The sequence below is a fragment of the Hesperophylax consimilis genome, chromosome 11 (genome assembly GCF_061612785.1).
Source record: "Hesperophylax consimilis isolate HC1 chromosome 11, BYU_Hcon_1.0, whole genome shotgun sequence".
In the NCBI taxonomy this organism is placed as follows: Eukaryota; Metazoa; Arthropoda; class Insecta; order Trichoptera; family Limnephilidae; genus Hesperophylax; species Hesperophylax consimilis.
In genome coordinates this window covers 7,538,832-7,554,826 of record NC_142846.1, presented here as the reverse complement: position 1 = coordinate 7,554,826, position 15,995 = coordinate 7,538,832, and the positions used below count along the sequence as shown (strand labels likewise).

The 15,995-nt window shown below is 42.9% G+C and overlaps 1 protein-coding gene across 1 annotated transcript in view; it reads left to right on the top strand.

The window, feature by feature from the left end:
- Nucleotides 1-15,995, top strand: part of Obp93a (Odorant-binding protein 93a) — a 32,633-nt gene that overhangs the window by 13,199 nt on the left and 3,439 nt on the right. The window contains exons 2-3 of the mRNA XM_089637004.1: nt 2,634-2,678; nt 13,593-13,703. Coding sequence (XP_089493130.1) covers nt 2,634-2,678; nt 13,593-13,703 — 156 coding nt within the window. The remainder of the gene's footprint in view (nt 1-2,633; nt 2,679-13,592; nt 13,704-15,995) is intronic.

The following is a 15,995-nucleotide window of genomic DNA, read 5'->3' as shown; positions in this document are numbered from 1 at the left end:
GTATGAACCAGATAGATAAATTAAAGTTAACTAATGTAACCAATACTGAAATCAGAAACGCAATTGTATCCCTCAATGTTAATAAATCATCGGGAAATGATATAATCTCAAATAAAACAATAAAACAATTCCAAAATGAACTGACCTTCCCTTTGACATACTTGGTCAATCTGTCTATATCTACAAATGTATTCCCCTCATGCCTTAAAAAAGCAACAGTTATACCTATACATAAAAGTGGTAACAAAAAGGATATATATAACTACCGACCCATAAGTCTCTTAAGCTCCTTTTCAAAAATCTTGGAAACTGTAATGAAGAAGCAAATTGTTCATTTTCTTGAACAAAACAAATCATTATCACCATCCCAATATGGCTTTAGGGAAAATCTAAGCACCAATGATGCCATAGAAAATCTAACAAGCATAGCCATAAAAAACATAGATGAAGGGAAAAAGTGTTTGGCTTTATTCATAGATCTTCAAAAAGCTTTTGACACAATCGACCATAAAATATTACTAACTAAGCTAAAAAAAATAGGAATGGCCGAAACAACAATGAACTTATTAGAGTCATATATAACAGGGCGAGAACAACAAGTACAAATTGGCAAACAAAAGAGCAAACTACTATCTTTAAACTATGGCGTCCCTCAAGGAAGTGTACTGGGACCGATCCTATTCATTATCTATATCAACGATATAACTAACCTTACCATTAAAGGAAACATAATCAGTTTTGTAATATAATATATAATTTTTTTAAATAATAATATTTTTTTTATAATATATAATTTTTTTATAATTTTTTTTTGTAATATAGTATATAATTTTTTTTTTTTTTAATTTATTTTTTTATTTTTTTTCATATCAGTTTTGCTGATGATACTGTTTTATTATTTCAAGAAGAAAATTGGACGGATACATTTAATGAGGCTGAAAAGGGGCTTAGTGCACTTCAAAATTGGCTTAAAATCAACTCGCTTACCCTTAATATAAGCAAAACAAAATATATAACATTTTCAATAAACGCAAGGAGCCAACCAATAAAATCACTAGAACTAAAACTACACGAATGCCATGGAAATAATATACAATGTTACTGCCCCGTCATCGAAAAAACACAAAACATAAAATATCTCGGAGTAATAATCGACGAAAATCTTAGATGGGACCTACACATCAAAGGTATTACGGAAAAACTCACAAGCCTTATATATTTCTTTAAAAATCTAAGAAACATATTAAATAAAAAGGATATGAAAAAGGTCTACTACGCATTATGTCATGCTCGAATTGAATATGGAATCATAGGATGGGGATCTGCTACACATACGTACCTACACAACCTGAATACGATTCAAAAAGGAATCATAAAGACCATATTGAAAGTACCAATTAGAACGCCTTCAATTGAAATATTCAATTCCTTTGACGTACCAAATGTACAGCAAATATATGCCAAAAATATATTATTGAAGCTCTTCAAAAATAACAAATCCTCTACTAGACTGTGTATGCATAACACTAGATCGAACAAAAATGATATAAAAAATATTCCAAGTTATAAAACCACATTCGGACAAAGAAACTATACATACTTTGCAACAAAACTCCATAACATCCTTCCCCAAGACATAAAACTAATAAAAAATCCTAATGAATACAAATCATTAATAAAAATATGGCTGAAAGAGGTCAATGAAAAAACCCTAATGAAAACACTAAAAACGATATAGAAGACACTAAAAACGACATAGAAGACACTAAAAACGACATAGAAGACAAATAAACCATATTTAAATAACTTTAGTCCGCCTCGGCACAGGACCCCCTAGTGAGGAGGACTAAGAAATACAATATTTTATACTTAATTTCACCATTATATTTTGTATGTAACAATTATTTTATATAGTCGCTAAAATAAAAAAAAATAAAAAAAGTTATGTGAATCAGGTAGTTGGGGTAGAAATAGTTGTGTGAATGAGGTAGTTGAGGTTGAGATAAATATACGTGAATGAGGTAGTTAAGGTTGATATAGTTATCTGAAAGAGGTATTTGATGTTGAGATACATTTATAAGAACGAGGTGGTTGAGGTTGATATAGTTATGTGAATGAGGTAGTTGAGGTTGAGATAAATATACGTGAATGAGGTAGTTAAGGTTGATATAGTTATCTGAAAGAGGTATTTGATGTTGAGATACATTTATAAGAACGAGGTGGTTGAGGTTGATATAGTTATGTGAATGAGGTAGTTGAGGTTGAGATAAATATACGTGAATGAGGTAGTTAAGGTTGATATAGTTATCTGAAAGAAGTATTTGATGTTGACATACATTTATGCGATCGAGGTGGTTGAGGTTGAGATAGTTTTGTGAATGAGGTAGTTGAGGTTGATATAGTTATCTGAAAGAAGTATTTGATGTTGAGATACATTTATGCGATCGAGGTAGTTGAGGTTGATATAGTTATCTGAAAGAAGTATTTGATGTTGAGATACATTTATGCGATCGAGGTAGTTGAGGTTGAGATAGTTTTATGAATGAGGTAGTCAAGATTGAGATAGTTTTGTGAATGAGGCAGTTGAGGTGGAGATTTTCTTCAAAATCATGTAATTATTTTTCTGATTTTAGGTTTCTCTTGGACAAGCTCCAGATTGCAAGATCCAACCTGGGATGGTGAGGACTTATCAGAATGAAACTTGCTTTATAATTTTAATTTAATAATATAACAACAATTTATTGGAATCCAAACTGCACAAAATTAGCACTGGAAACAAACACAAACAAATAGTTTAATAACTCTCATAATTTTCACCCAGTTATTATTTGTGAGAAAATAGACAGTTTTAAAACCATCATTATCACGGCGCTATATCTGCGGGAGGGATTTGACTTCCTCCACAAATGCTCTCCACTGACTTCGGTCTCTCGCGACTCCTCCACTCCTCAGTCCTTCCACTTCCACATTTTCCTCTGAACTGGCGAAATCACCTTTCTTTCAAATTAATTCAATTTAAAAATGTCGGAAAAATTTAGCTAAAGTTTTTACGATTTATTAATTTGATGTTGAATATTCCCTCACATTACACTTTTTACTAAATATCTTAAAAATGCATACACTTGAGAATCAACGAAGGATAAGCGACGTATGCTTCTTTTCTAAAATTGTAAATTCGGAGCTCCACTATTGCGAATTCCTGAGTCTAGTTAATGAGATAATAATTAAGTTCCCAAACTTTTTTGCCCCGTAGAACACTTGCCAAATATTTTTTTTCCCGCAGACCCCCTGCCTGCCGAATATTGAAATTTCCTAAAACTATAGGATAAACGCTAAAATATAGGTGAATTCAATGACTATATAGGGTTTATCGGCACGTACCCGACAAACTTTAACCAGATATTCCTTAGCACATTTGGAGTAAAAAATGTTATTGGCACCGTTAACATTCTTTTTTCAATTAAAAACAAAAAATAAAATAAAAATCCACACTTCGTCACTGTCATTGGCATTGTTTCTCGTATTCAACAGCTGTTATTAGCAAATGTGTCAAAAGCGTCTTCGCTCTTTCATACACACTAAATAATAACAGTTAAACATGAGCCGAATGGTGCCATGCCATTTCGTTGTGATTCATAGGTATGAATTTTTTGAATGAGGCATCGAAATTTCCAACTCGAACGCCAATCAATCAACTCATATTCCAGTTATTGATGCGAGCACTTGAGTGGCTAAGAGGAAGCTACAAGCCAAAATTGTGTATATTCTTGGTATACGTTATATTGTAGGTAATAGGAATTAAAATCGCTTGACAAACGGAGTCTAGAAACGTTCGATTTCAAGCACAAAACTGGTTTTATTTATTTTGTAAATAATTTTATAAGAAAGCAAAAAAGTTAATCAAGTGAAACTGTCACAGATAATCTTAACTATAATACTGTATTTTTTTAAAGTTGTTTCCTTTACGCATTCATACATTTCTATTTTAAAAAAATGTTTTTTTATAAGCTTACATTTATATTTTTTATTCAGTAATTTATTTTTATTTGTATTCTACTCAAGCGAAGCGATAGTACAACCTTCAATTTATCTAGAGCATATTTTTTGGTATTCATAATGTACAGATTCGACGTAATGTGTGTGCGCGTCAATCTTGCCAGTACGGCAAGATTCTACGCATGTTTATACCGCTCACCGAACCATAGCGAATCAGACACTTCCGAACTCTTCAAACATTTGAGCGATACTATTGATGATCTTTTGCCCCGCTACCCTTCGGCCGAGTTTGTTGTTCTGGGGGACTTCAATGTTCATAACGAACCATGGTTGAAGTTCTCAGGCCCAACGGACTCGGCTGGCCGACAGGCGGAATCCTTTGCCATTTGCTACGGATTAGAGCAACTGGTTCAGGAGCCTACAAGGGTTCCTGATGTCCAGACTCACCGCTCCAATCTGTTAGACCTATTCTTAACTACTGTGCCACACGGTTATAAGATTGACGTCACAGCGCCTCTGGGATCATCCGACCACTGCCTAGTGATGACATCAATCTCCGTTAACCTCAGACCAACCAATGAGAGGCTGAGGAGAAAAGTGTGGCACTATAGGTCAGCAGATTGGTTCGGTATGCGGGCCCATTTCAACGCTTTTCCGTGGTCAGCTGTTTGTTTTCGGACTTCGGACCCTTCAAGATGTGCCCAGGAGATTGGTGAAGTCATCAAATCGGCGATGGATGGCTTCATACAATCGACTACTAAAGAAACTGGTGTGGGCTCAAAGCCGTGGTTCAGTCGACAATGCTCCGAAGCAGTTCGACGAAAAAACGCGGCTTACCGAGCCTACAACACATCTCGAACGACCGAAAGCAGATCAGCATACAACAAATCGGCAAAGGAATGCAAGAGAATCATTAATAGGTCAAAATTTGAACACGACCTGCAGATCAGCAAAAAGCTGGCTGCCTGCCCGCATGGCAGCAGAGCATTCTGGTCGCTTGCGGGCTCAATTGGTCGGAATTTTTGCAAACCCAGTTTGCCACCTCGACGGCTCACTAGCAAACACCGCCACCGAAAAGGCTAACCTATTAGGGATAATGTTTGCGGAAAACTCGACCCTCGACGACGGAGATGCTGTTCCGCCGTCGGTTCCTCACTGCGGCTTCTATATGAAAAAGCTGAGGATCCGGCATCGGGATGTACTCCACGTCATACGGGGGCTCGATGTTAACAAAGCTAGTGGACCTGATGGAACACCTGCCCTGGTATTGCAGAGGTGTGCTGCGGAAATAGTTCCAGTTTTGACAAAGCTCTTCAAAATGTCCCTGAAGTGTGGCACTGTGCCCTCTGATTGGAAAAAAGCGGTCATTCACCCTATTCCCAAGAAAGGTTACCGCTCCAACCCGGCCAACTACCGCCCCATAGCGATCACATCAGTTCTGTCCAAAGTGATGGAACGTGTGATCAACGAAAAACTGCTCACATACCTCGTGTACTGGACGGGAGTCCGCACAAGACTGTAGATTTAGGCGCCGGGTCCAAACCGTGTCTTCAACCGATGAGAATGCTCCTTTACGGCCGATGATGATGATTGTAGTTGATATTGTGATGAAATCTGCCTCCCGCACCCAGGCTTGGTGAATGGTGGGCACTGGGTGTGCTTTCGTCTCTGCTCGCTTCTGGTGTTGGCGGTTTTCCAAAGGAGGGCCGGCTGGTCTCGAAGAGGTAACACCAGAAGATCTTGGAGCAGAAGACTCGGCTAGGTGAGGCAGATGTTGGGCAGGAGTCACTTGTAGATAAATAAAACGCTTGGTTTCGGTGGTAAAGATGAACTGATTTATTTTGAATTATGGGGCTGCTTATATTTAATTAGCCTGACTCGTGCCCGACATTGGGCTAGGAGCCCAAAAGTGGTGGGGGGTTGTACCCGCGCCAACAATGCGTTTATAGCCTCCGACAAAATGTTGCATATTCATTTTGTCGATAGCAATGGTGATAGTAGTCGCTTAAATTTGCGAGTTAGAAAAGATTTTGAGCGCTTACATGAATGACAATTACATAGTTTAAATGCATAGTAGTTATAAGAATGTGTATCTTGACAACTAGATTTTTTGTTTGCCAAGATACGACAAAAAATAAGAAATGTTTGTAAATAAATGTGTAAAAATGATCTCAAAGCGATCAAATTTGTAAAACATGTTAAGTTAGTATTTTTCCGAGGTCCCCCGTAACATAGCGCTCAGAAAGAGATAAGATTCACTATGCTACGAGGTTCCTGGATTTTTGTACACGCAAAAAAGGTAAAAAATATTGTTCAAAAATGGGTTTACATATGGGTGAAAAACAGCTTTTTTAATATCTCCTCAGCGGTAGTATATCGAAAATAGTGTTTATTTGACTACCGCCGAGGGGATGAACAAGTAAAATACATACATTTGTAACATTTAAAAATTGATTTTTCCTAGTAATTTTTACATAGAAAAAATGCTGGACATCGATCTACGCGGCAGGTAAGCCGGCGACGCGGTATCGATGCCGTTCGTAGACAAAGTTTTCAAGCGGCCTGGGCCGAAAATTGGACAAAATGGCCAGTGGCGGGGAGTGGTGATTTTGCCAGTGGCGTGGAGTAGGGACATTTTATAAAAGTAAACAATTTTTATGAAATTAAATAATATGGTCAACTACGTCCGTTACACTCCCCCCGTTTAGCTATGCTGAACTAAAAAATAGGACGTTTGTTGGTACGTTGCAGCCCGCGGCGGCCAGTCCCTCTGGGATGGTGCTGGGCTGGTGGTACTGTTGATGTTGCATCGGTAGGCGGGGCCGGCAGGATTACAGCGAGCTTCACATCGGGGTGGACGTAAAATCCGGTGCTCGTCTGGATCCGGGCGGTCCTCACTCGGCCGTCTGCAGCAGGGGTGAATGGAGGAACATGGTGGGCTAGCCTTGATGGCGGCAAGGGCCCCATTAGAGGGGGGGCTGGCTTGCTCCTGCGCATCTTGCAGGTGGGGCAGTTGTGGGCGATCTTGCGAATATTTGTTCGCAGTCGCAGCACATGGTAGCTGCCTCGCACCTCAGCCATTGTTCTCTCCTTATTCGGATGATCGGCTTCCTGGTGATGACGTCTCACCAGAAGTCGTGCATATGCATGATCACCATCCAAAATTATAGGTGTCCGCACTGCTTGGGGCACGTTACTGAGGGCTTGTAATCTGGAATTCATCCTCAGTAGGCCGTCAGGTCCAAGGAAGGGGCTCAAGGCTTTGAGCCTACTGTCACTTGGTAGTGGATCTCCTTTCTGGAGCGCATTTATGTCATGATAAAATGTCTCTTCTTGACATTTTCTTGCCCATCGGGCCTCTGCTTCCTTGATTTCATCGGTTCTTAAATGATTATCAGGTTGTTCGTGGCTTTTTCCACGACACCTTTTAATAGAACGATGTATCCGGCAGGTAGTTTGAATAAGATGATTAAATGAGGAGAATTTCTTGATGTCGGGCAGTGTTTCTGCCACAGTTGAAGAAAGGCCAACGTTTTGGCGCCTTACTTCAATGTGCCTGGGAGACCCTTTCGCGGGGCCGACTAATTTTCTCGTACCATTTGCAGGCATAGATCCAGCTGGTACTCCTTGTACGGTCGCCTGTATAAGAGGTGCTCGCGGTACTGGGCCAGATGGTCCATGGGGCATGGTAGAATGCCACCGGGCATGGTGCCTGGGTGGTCTTCTCAGCAAAGATGCTGGCACAGATCCAGCTGGTACTCCTCGTACGGCCGCCTGTATCAGAGGTGCTCGCGGTACGGGTCCAGATGGTCCATGGGGCATGGTAGAATGCCACCGGGCATGGTGCCTGGGTGGTCTTCTCTGCAAAGGTGCTGGCACAGATCCAGCTGGTACTCCTCGTACGGCCGCCTGTATCAGAGGTGCTCGCGGTACGGGTCCAGATGGTCCATGGGGCATGGTAGAATGCCACCGGGCATGGTGCCTGGGTGGTCTTCTCTGCAAAGGTGCTGGCACAGATCCAGCTGGTACTCCTCGTACGGCCGCCTGTATCAGAGGTGCTCGCGGTACGGGTCCAGATGGTCCATGGGGCATGGTAGAATGCCACCGGGCATGGTGCCTGGGTGGTCTTCTCTGCAAAGGTGCTGGCACAGATCCAGCTGGTACTCCTCGTACGGCCGCCTGTATCAGAGGTGCTCGCGGTACGGGGCCAGATGGTCCATGGTGCACTGTATGATGCCTCCCGGCAGTGCGCCTGGGTGACATTGTGGCTCGTATGGCCAATGTGGTAGCTTCATCCACATGTTCAGAGGTCCCTCCGCCATGGGTGGTCCACCCCAACGCCGTTCGTGATAATATTCGCGTAGAATCACGAACGTCGCGCACTTCCCTCGAGACAATAAGGTGAGCATTGTCTTGCCCGATGAGAAGTGTGGGGGTGATGAAGCGACCGTGGTACCTCTGTACAGGAAGACTGAGCTGCTTGATGGTATTGGCTTTGATAATAAACTCATCAGCCATTCCGGCGCCGCGTAGAGTGATTGGCACGCGGCGGGACGTCATGTCTGTTGAGCACATGTTTTTTGCTCCGTGTAGTCGTAGCTCACGGGTAGGTCCGGTTGTGCCGAGTTTTTGTGCTGTGGTGGCGTCAATAAGGGTGACTGTTGAGCCCTCGTCCAGAAGCGCAAAGGTTTTAATCTGCCGCTTCGGGCCCGACAATATGACTCCCACCACTTTTAACACGGCACTTTCGGTGTGGCGTCACATATTGTGAACATCTGCCACAGTAATGTCATTATCACGATTGTTATTATAGTTGTGAAGAAGTCGGTGGTGGGGGGATCTGCACTCCCCCACGCCGCACCATTCACTAACTTTGCACTGCTTTGTATAATGTTTGCCATTGAGGCACAATCGGCACAAACCGGCGTCGTTCACTGTTTCAAAACGATATTTTAAGTCTTTCGCGGCGAAAGTGCGACATTCGCTAAGTTGGTGGCCATTTTCACCACACTCGACACACCCGGCGCGGTTATCGAACTCGCGAACTTCACCGTAACTGTTTTGCACTTTTTCCCCGCTTCGATTATTTTCTCGATTATTACCAGACAAAATTTGGGGCATTCGATTATTACCAGACAAATTTTGGGGCTTTCGATTATTTTTCGCAAACTGTTGTTTTTCACTAGAATTGTTGTTGTAAACATTGTTTTCCCGCGATAAAAACCGTTCTGACGCGGCAGACGTGTTTAAACTGTTGTCACAAGTGTCACTTTTGTTCGAATTGTTTTTTCGCGAAAACTTTTCTGACGCGGCAGACATATTAATGAAACTTTCACGGGTATCACGTTGGCGCGCACTGTTTTTTCGCCAAAACTGTTCTGACGCGGCAGACGTGTTCTCTAAACGGTTTTCGTCACATGTTTCACGATTTTGAGCACTGTTTTTTCGCGAAAACTGTTCCGTTATTGAGAACGAATGTTCACGGCGTGGGCGGGACCTCGCGGGGTCAACCAATCCGGACTTTGGGATGGCGTTCGCGACGGTTTTCAGGAAGGCGGCAAACTGGCAGATGGTAGCGGAGGCCTCGTAGTGCCGCACTTCCATCAGCCACGCCAACCGCAAGGTGGGCGGCATCTTCCCCGCGATGTCACTGAGCAGCGCTGGATTCGTCAGATAGCCATCATTGTTGAGGGAGCGGAGTGATGCCACCAGGTTTTGAACTGTGCCAGAGAAGTCTGCGATGTCCTCCAGAGAGGCCTCAATTGTGAGGTGGGGCAGCTTCTTCACTTTGTCCAGCATCAGAGCAGCGAGTGAAGTAGTCCCTCCAAATCTCTGCTCCAGGACTGCCAGGATCTCCGGAACCTGGGCAGGGTCCATCAGAAGGGGGCCGACGGCTTCTCGGGCTTTCCCCTTGAGGGCCCGCTGTAGGCGGATCAAGTTTTCGCTGGAGGTCATCCGACATGTGGAGGTAGACTGGTTAAACTGTGCCCTCCAGGTGGGCCACTCCAGTGGATCTCCAGAGAATGGAGGCAGGTCCTTGGCCATAGATTGTCTGGCAATAAGGGCCGCCATTCGTGGATCGTCCTCGATTGTGGGACGGGGGCTCTCCTGAGCCCTTGAAGCTCTGATGGCTTCTGTCAGGGCGGAGGCCAGCTGAGCCATGGGACTGCCATCATGCTGAACCCAGGCTCTGGTATGTTGGGCCGTCTCATCCGCCGTAGGTTGGGGCGGGAATCTCGGCATGGAGCTGGTACTGGCTGTGGGCGGGCCATCTGGCCGTGCCGGCACGCCATACTCCTGTTCGCGCAGTGGTACGGGCGGCACATGTCCAGATGGTCCAGATGGTCCAGAGGGTCCAGGTGGTCCAGGCTGTGTCCATGGCACGTCCCACTGCTCCAGCAGTCCGGCAGGTGATCCTGGCATCGGCGCTGGGTACCCCGGGTGGGGCAGAGGTACGGGCAGCACAGGGCCATGAGGTCCAGGCTGCACCAGTACTGGGCATCCCTGAATGGTCCAGGGTGCTGGTTGCGCAGGGCCTGCTGGCTCTTGCTGCGCTCGTGATGCGTACCTCTGGTCCACCAGAGGTACAGGTCCGGCTGGCACTTTAGGTACGGCTTGCCTCTGTTCTATCAGAGGGGCGGGCGGTACGGGGCCAGAGGGTCCAGGCTGCATCATGTTTGGCCACCCTGCATTGGGCCAGGGTGACGAGGGCGGGGGACCGGCTGGCCTTGGCTGCGCCGCTGCTGAGTACCTCTGGTCCACCAGAGGCACCGGGCTCGGTTGGCCGGGCTGCACCCATCCAGGGCTGTACCCTTGGAAGCGCCAGGGTCCTCCTTGAGCAGGGTACCCTTCCAGGAGTACGGGTCCAGATCGGGCAGGCGCTGCTGCTGCTGGTTCCTCATACCTCTGGTCCACCAGAGGCACCGGGCTCGATTGGCCGGGCTGCGTCCATGATGGTGGTGACCTCTCCAGGAGCTTCGAAGGTCCAGGAGGGGCAGGGGCTGCTGCTGTTGGAGCTGATTGAAGAGCTGCTTTAAGTCTCTCAATGTGCTCGGTTTGACTTCGAAGCTGTTGTCGCAATGACTCCATCGCATCCTCTTGAGATGTGGAGGGCGGTGAGTCATGATGTGCAGGTGGTGCCATGTCAGGAGTAGTGCTGGGCGTGGGCATGGGGGTTACGTCAGGCGTGACGTGAACCGCAGCCGTGGCCTGAGACCCAGCGTCCAGGGCATCTGCAGATGGTGTTGAGGATCCATCGTCTTGGATCCGGCTCGACCGTAAAGTTGGAGACATCCTGGTTGAAGGCGTGTGAGAATCCGGCTCGAAGGACCACTTGTACTGGACGGGAGTCCGCACAAGACTGTAGATTTAGGCGCCGGGTCCAAACCGTGTCTTCAACCGATGAGAATGCTCCTTTACGGCCGATGATGATGATTGTAGTTGATATTGTGATGAAATCTGCCTCCCGCACCCAGGCTTGGTGAATGGTGGGCACTGGGTGTGCTTTCGTCTCTGCTCGCTTCTGGTGTTGGCGGTTTTCCAAAGGAGGGCCGGCTGGTCTCGAAGAGGTAACACCAGAAGATCTTGGAGCAGAAGACTCGGCGAGGTGAGGCAGATGTTGGGCAGGAGTCACTTGTAGATAAATAAAACGCTTGGTTTCGGTGGTAAAGATGAACTGAAAAGGTAAAAAATATTGTTCAAAAATGGGTTTACATATGGGTGAAAAACAGCTTTTTTAATATCTCCTCAGCGGTAGTATATCGAAAATAGTGTTTATTTGACTACCGCCGAGGGGATGAACAAGTAAAATACATACATTTGTAACATTTAAAAATTGATTTTTCCTAGTAATTTTTACATAGAAAAAATGCTGGACATCGATCTACGCGGCAGGTAAGCCGGCGACGCGGTATCGATGCCGTTCGTAGACAAAGTTTTCAAGCGGCCTGGGCCGAAAATTGGACAAAATGGCCAGTGGCGGGGAGTGGTGATTTTGCCAGTGGCGTGGAGTAGGGACATTTTATAAAAGTAAACAATTTTTATGAAATTAAATAATATGGTCAACTACGTCCGTTACACCTCGAGAAGAACAAAATTATCAACGACCGTCAATACGGATTCCGGCGGAACCGCTCGTGCGGTGATCTTCTCGCGTATGTGACGCATGTTTGGGGGCGGTGCCTGGAACGTCACGGTGAGACCCAAAAGGTCGCACTAGACATATCCAAGCCCTTTGACCGAGTCTGGCACCGAGGACTTGTCAACAAATTGCCTTCTTACGGACTTCCCGCATCCCTGTGTACGTGGATTGCTGACTTTTTAAGGGATAGGTCGATTCAGGCAGTTGCTGACGGTTTCACCTCTTCTTCACACTCCATAAATGCTGGAGTCCCATAGGGATCGGTTCTGTCTCCGACTTTGTTTTTGTTGCACATCAATGACCTTTTGACATGTGCACCGATTCATTGTTATGCGGATGACAGTACAGTTCATGATAGCTTTTTGTTTGACAAGCCCCCAAAGGGCACACAAACTCCAACGGCTCGGAGGGCTTTGAAGCAGAGAATGGACGTTTATCTCGAGAGTATTTCCTCCTGGGGTAAAAATAATCTCGTCGAATTTAATGTTTCAAAGACCCAATCCTGTCTGATTACGTCAAAAAGGGATCCAAATGATAATCTTGTCTCCTTAGACGGAAGCAATCTTCCGAACAGGCCTTCCATTGATATGCTTGTTGTAACTATAAGTGACCAGCTCAGGTACGGGGGCTCCATCGAAGCCAGAGTAAAGTTGGCCTCTCAGAATCTGGGCGTACTGTACAGGGCCCGCAAATACTTTAATAGTACACAACTGCTGACCCTGTACAAATCGCAAGTGCGCCCTACTGTCGAATTTGGCAGCCATCTCTGGTCCGGAGCCCCTAAATACCTGAAAAAAACCCTTGACTCTGTGCAAAAACGGGCGGTCCGTTTGATAGATTCCCCAATCTTAACAAACGGACTGCAATCTTTAGAGCACAGGCGTCAGGTAGGTATGCTGTCCTTGTTCTATCGGTATTACAATGGAAGATGCTCTGAGGAACTAGCGTCATTGATCCCTTCGGCACCAGTGCGTAGTCGGGATACACGCCAAACGTGCGCCCAACATTTGTACACGGTTGACATTTGTCACATGAGAACGGGTCGCTTCTACGATTCGTTCTTAAGTTCAACAGCTCGGCTGTGGAACGAACTACCGGCCTCTGTGTTTTCTCCTTCCTACAACATGGGACTTTTCAAGACCCATGTTCACTCCTTCCTCTCCACAAAAAGACCCTCCACACAGCATCCCCAAAGATGACATAGGCCCTGAGGGAAATTATTTTCTTCAGGGCCTCCTGTGTGGAGTTAATATAAAAAAAACACCAATTCTTTATAAAGATTAATCAAAATAGTGATTTAGCATTAAGTTTCCCCTTAATAAACTTTTATATTCAGAATCAGCGTTTATTGATCTACATGAATTTATATTTTTCACTGGAGTTCCTTATTATTGGGATTTTCTGTACAGTGTAAAGAACCCATTGTTGACATTAATGACTACCATAATCTTTCCAGAGAGTGAGGTGCTGCACAAATTTACCGGTGTATTCTCTTGATGACGATATGCGTGAATGCTACTTTGACCTTCCGCGTAAAGAAGAAACCGATCACGTTCATTACGTAGCTGTAAGTATCTACAGTAATAATAATAATATTTGGATGATTTGCAAGAGCGCTGAACGATACATTTCTTCAATAATCTCTCTTATTCCTAACTATAGACTAGTCAAACTACTATCAACTATGAGATGCCCCGACCCTTATCCAAATGGCGCCTTGAGCACCTTGAACTTTTGTGCCAGCGAAATAAATTTTTGAAAATCAGAGCCCATGAGGAACCTACACCTTTTTATAAGTTAAAGAAATAACCTAAAGAAATATCGATATGAAGTAATGCGTACGATCGATTATTAATATGAGAGTATGGAATGTATCGGCAGCATCTCCTATCCTCTTCCTATTTTCCTCTTCCTCTCATCTTCCTTTAACACCAAATTAATTTTAAGATATTAAAACTTCATTTCTAATAAACTTTAACATAAGAAACTTCTGTGGCTTGACTTCAGTTAACTTGTATATTTATATCTATCATTGTATATTATATAAAAGCTGTTTGTTTCTTACAAAATAAATAAATAAGTTATTTTTTGAACAGTTGAACGGTTCGAATAAAACTTTGCAAAATTCGCATTTAATTTATTCGACTACAAGCAGTTCCAAAAATAATTCATCAAAGGAATAGGATGCAAAACGATTTATAAATTTTCATGTCACTATTTTTTCTAAATTAATTTAATTTGTCGCGTCCCAATTCACAATGACCTAAGTTGGAACCCAAAAAGTAGGAGTAACGTAAAAAAATATTTACGATATATTTCAAATAAGAAATAGGTACCTAGACGAAATTTCATCATATCAATTACAATTTATTGTCTTTTCAAACTTTCTTTTTTTTTGGTTTGACAGTTTGTAGTAGGAACCACAATTTCGACAATTCTGGCAGTATGAAAAGGCCACCATCTTGAACCGGAACCGGAACGTAACAAACAGTTTTTTTTTTATCGAAAGAAGCAAACACTTTGTGATGTGACATTATATATCAAATGAAAAATACACTTTGTAAAACACCACTTTTATTTTGAATTAATATTAACAGCCAACCAGGTTTCGTTTAGCTCAAGCTTCATCAGGGCTTATTATATCAACTAAAGTTATTTTCATACAGACACATATACATAGAAAAAATAAAACAATGAGTGAAAGAGATAGAAATAAAATACACGAGTGAAAGATATAGAAATGAGCAGACACCTTATTAGTGCTAGAACGAGAAAGGATGTAGACTGATTACAGGATGGGTAGGAAGGGAGGGGGAAGGGAGGAAACAGTTTTATAAGAGGTTAACGGAATAAATTAAATATTGGACTATTAGTTAAATTGATTTGATTGTTGATTATATTTGATTAATTATTGACGGCTTTTTTAATTTCGAGGGCTTCTAAATTGTTTAACCTAATTCCAATTCCATTTTTATGTAATATTGTAGTCCCAGAGGTTTTATCAAATGAATGGTTAGTTTCTAGTAGATGATTCGCGAATTCTGAAAAAGCATTATTATTTAAACACCCCAGGTGTTCTTTTATTCTTATGTTTACGTTCCGAGCCGTTTTCCGATATAAAAAAGCAGAACAATCATTACAATTAAGTTTATAATATAATATGCCCGAGTGGCTGAGTTTATCATCAATATCTTTAGTGTTAATTAAGTATTTACCTAAGTTATTATTAGTATAAAAAGCGGGATTTATTTCTGGAGGGAATTTTTTTACACTTAAAGAAGAAAAGATATTTGTATAAAGTACTCTACGCCACACAGTGGGCTGAAAATCGCCTTTCATAGACATAGAGACTTGAATTTTCAAGGGTATTTTTTTTGGCTAGAAATGGATTCTGCTGATCATTACTATGCTATAAAATGTCGTACGAAGCAATTGCGTGTACAAATGAAGGAGTCATCATTTTTTTAAGAAAAATTTGTATGGAACTGACATTAAAAATGATGTCCAAAAAATACAAATAAATAGTAGTATTATCTGTGTGTAAGGATAGAACGGCCAACCTTATGATTCCAGAGATAGCCTCATTTTTAATGTCAGCGCCATACAAATTTTTCTTAAAAAAATTATAACTCCTTCATTTGTACACGCAATTGCTTCGTACGACATTTTATAGCATGGTAATGATCAGCAGAATCCATTTCTAGCAAAAAAAAAATACCCTTGAAAATTCAAGTCTCTATGTCTATGAAAGGCGATTTTCAGCCCACTGTGCGCCACTGGAATTGGTGATTAATGGTCATATTATTATTAGATTTATTGAAAAGAAATTTATTTGAAGCTATTTGTTTCAATTTTTTAT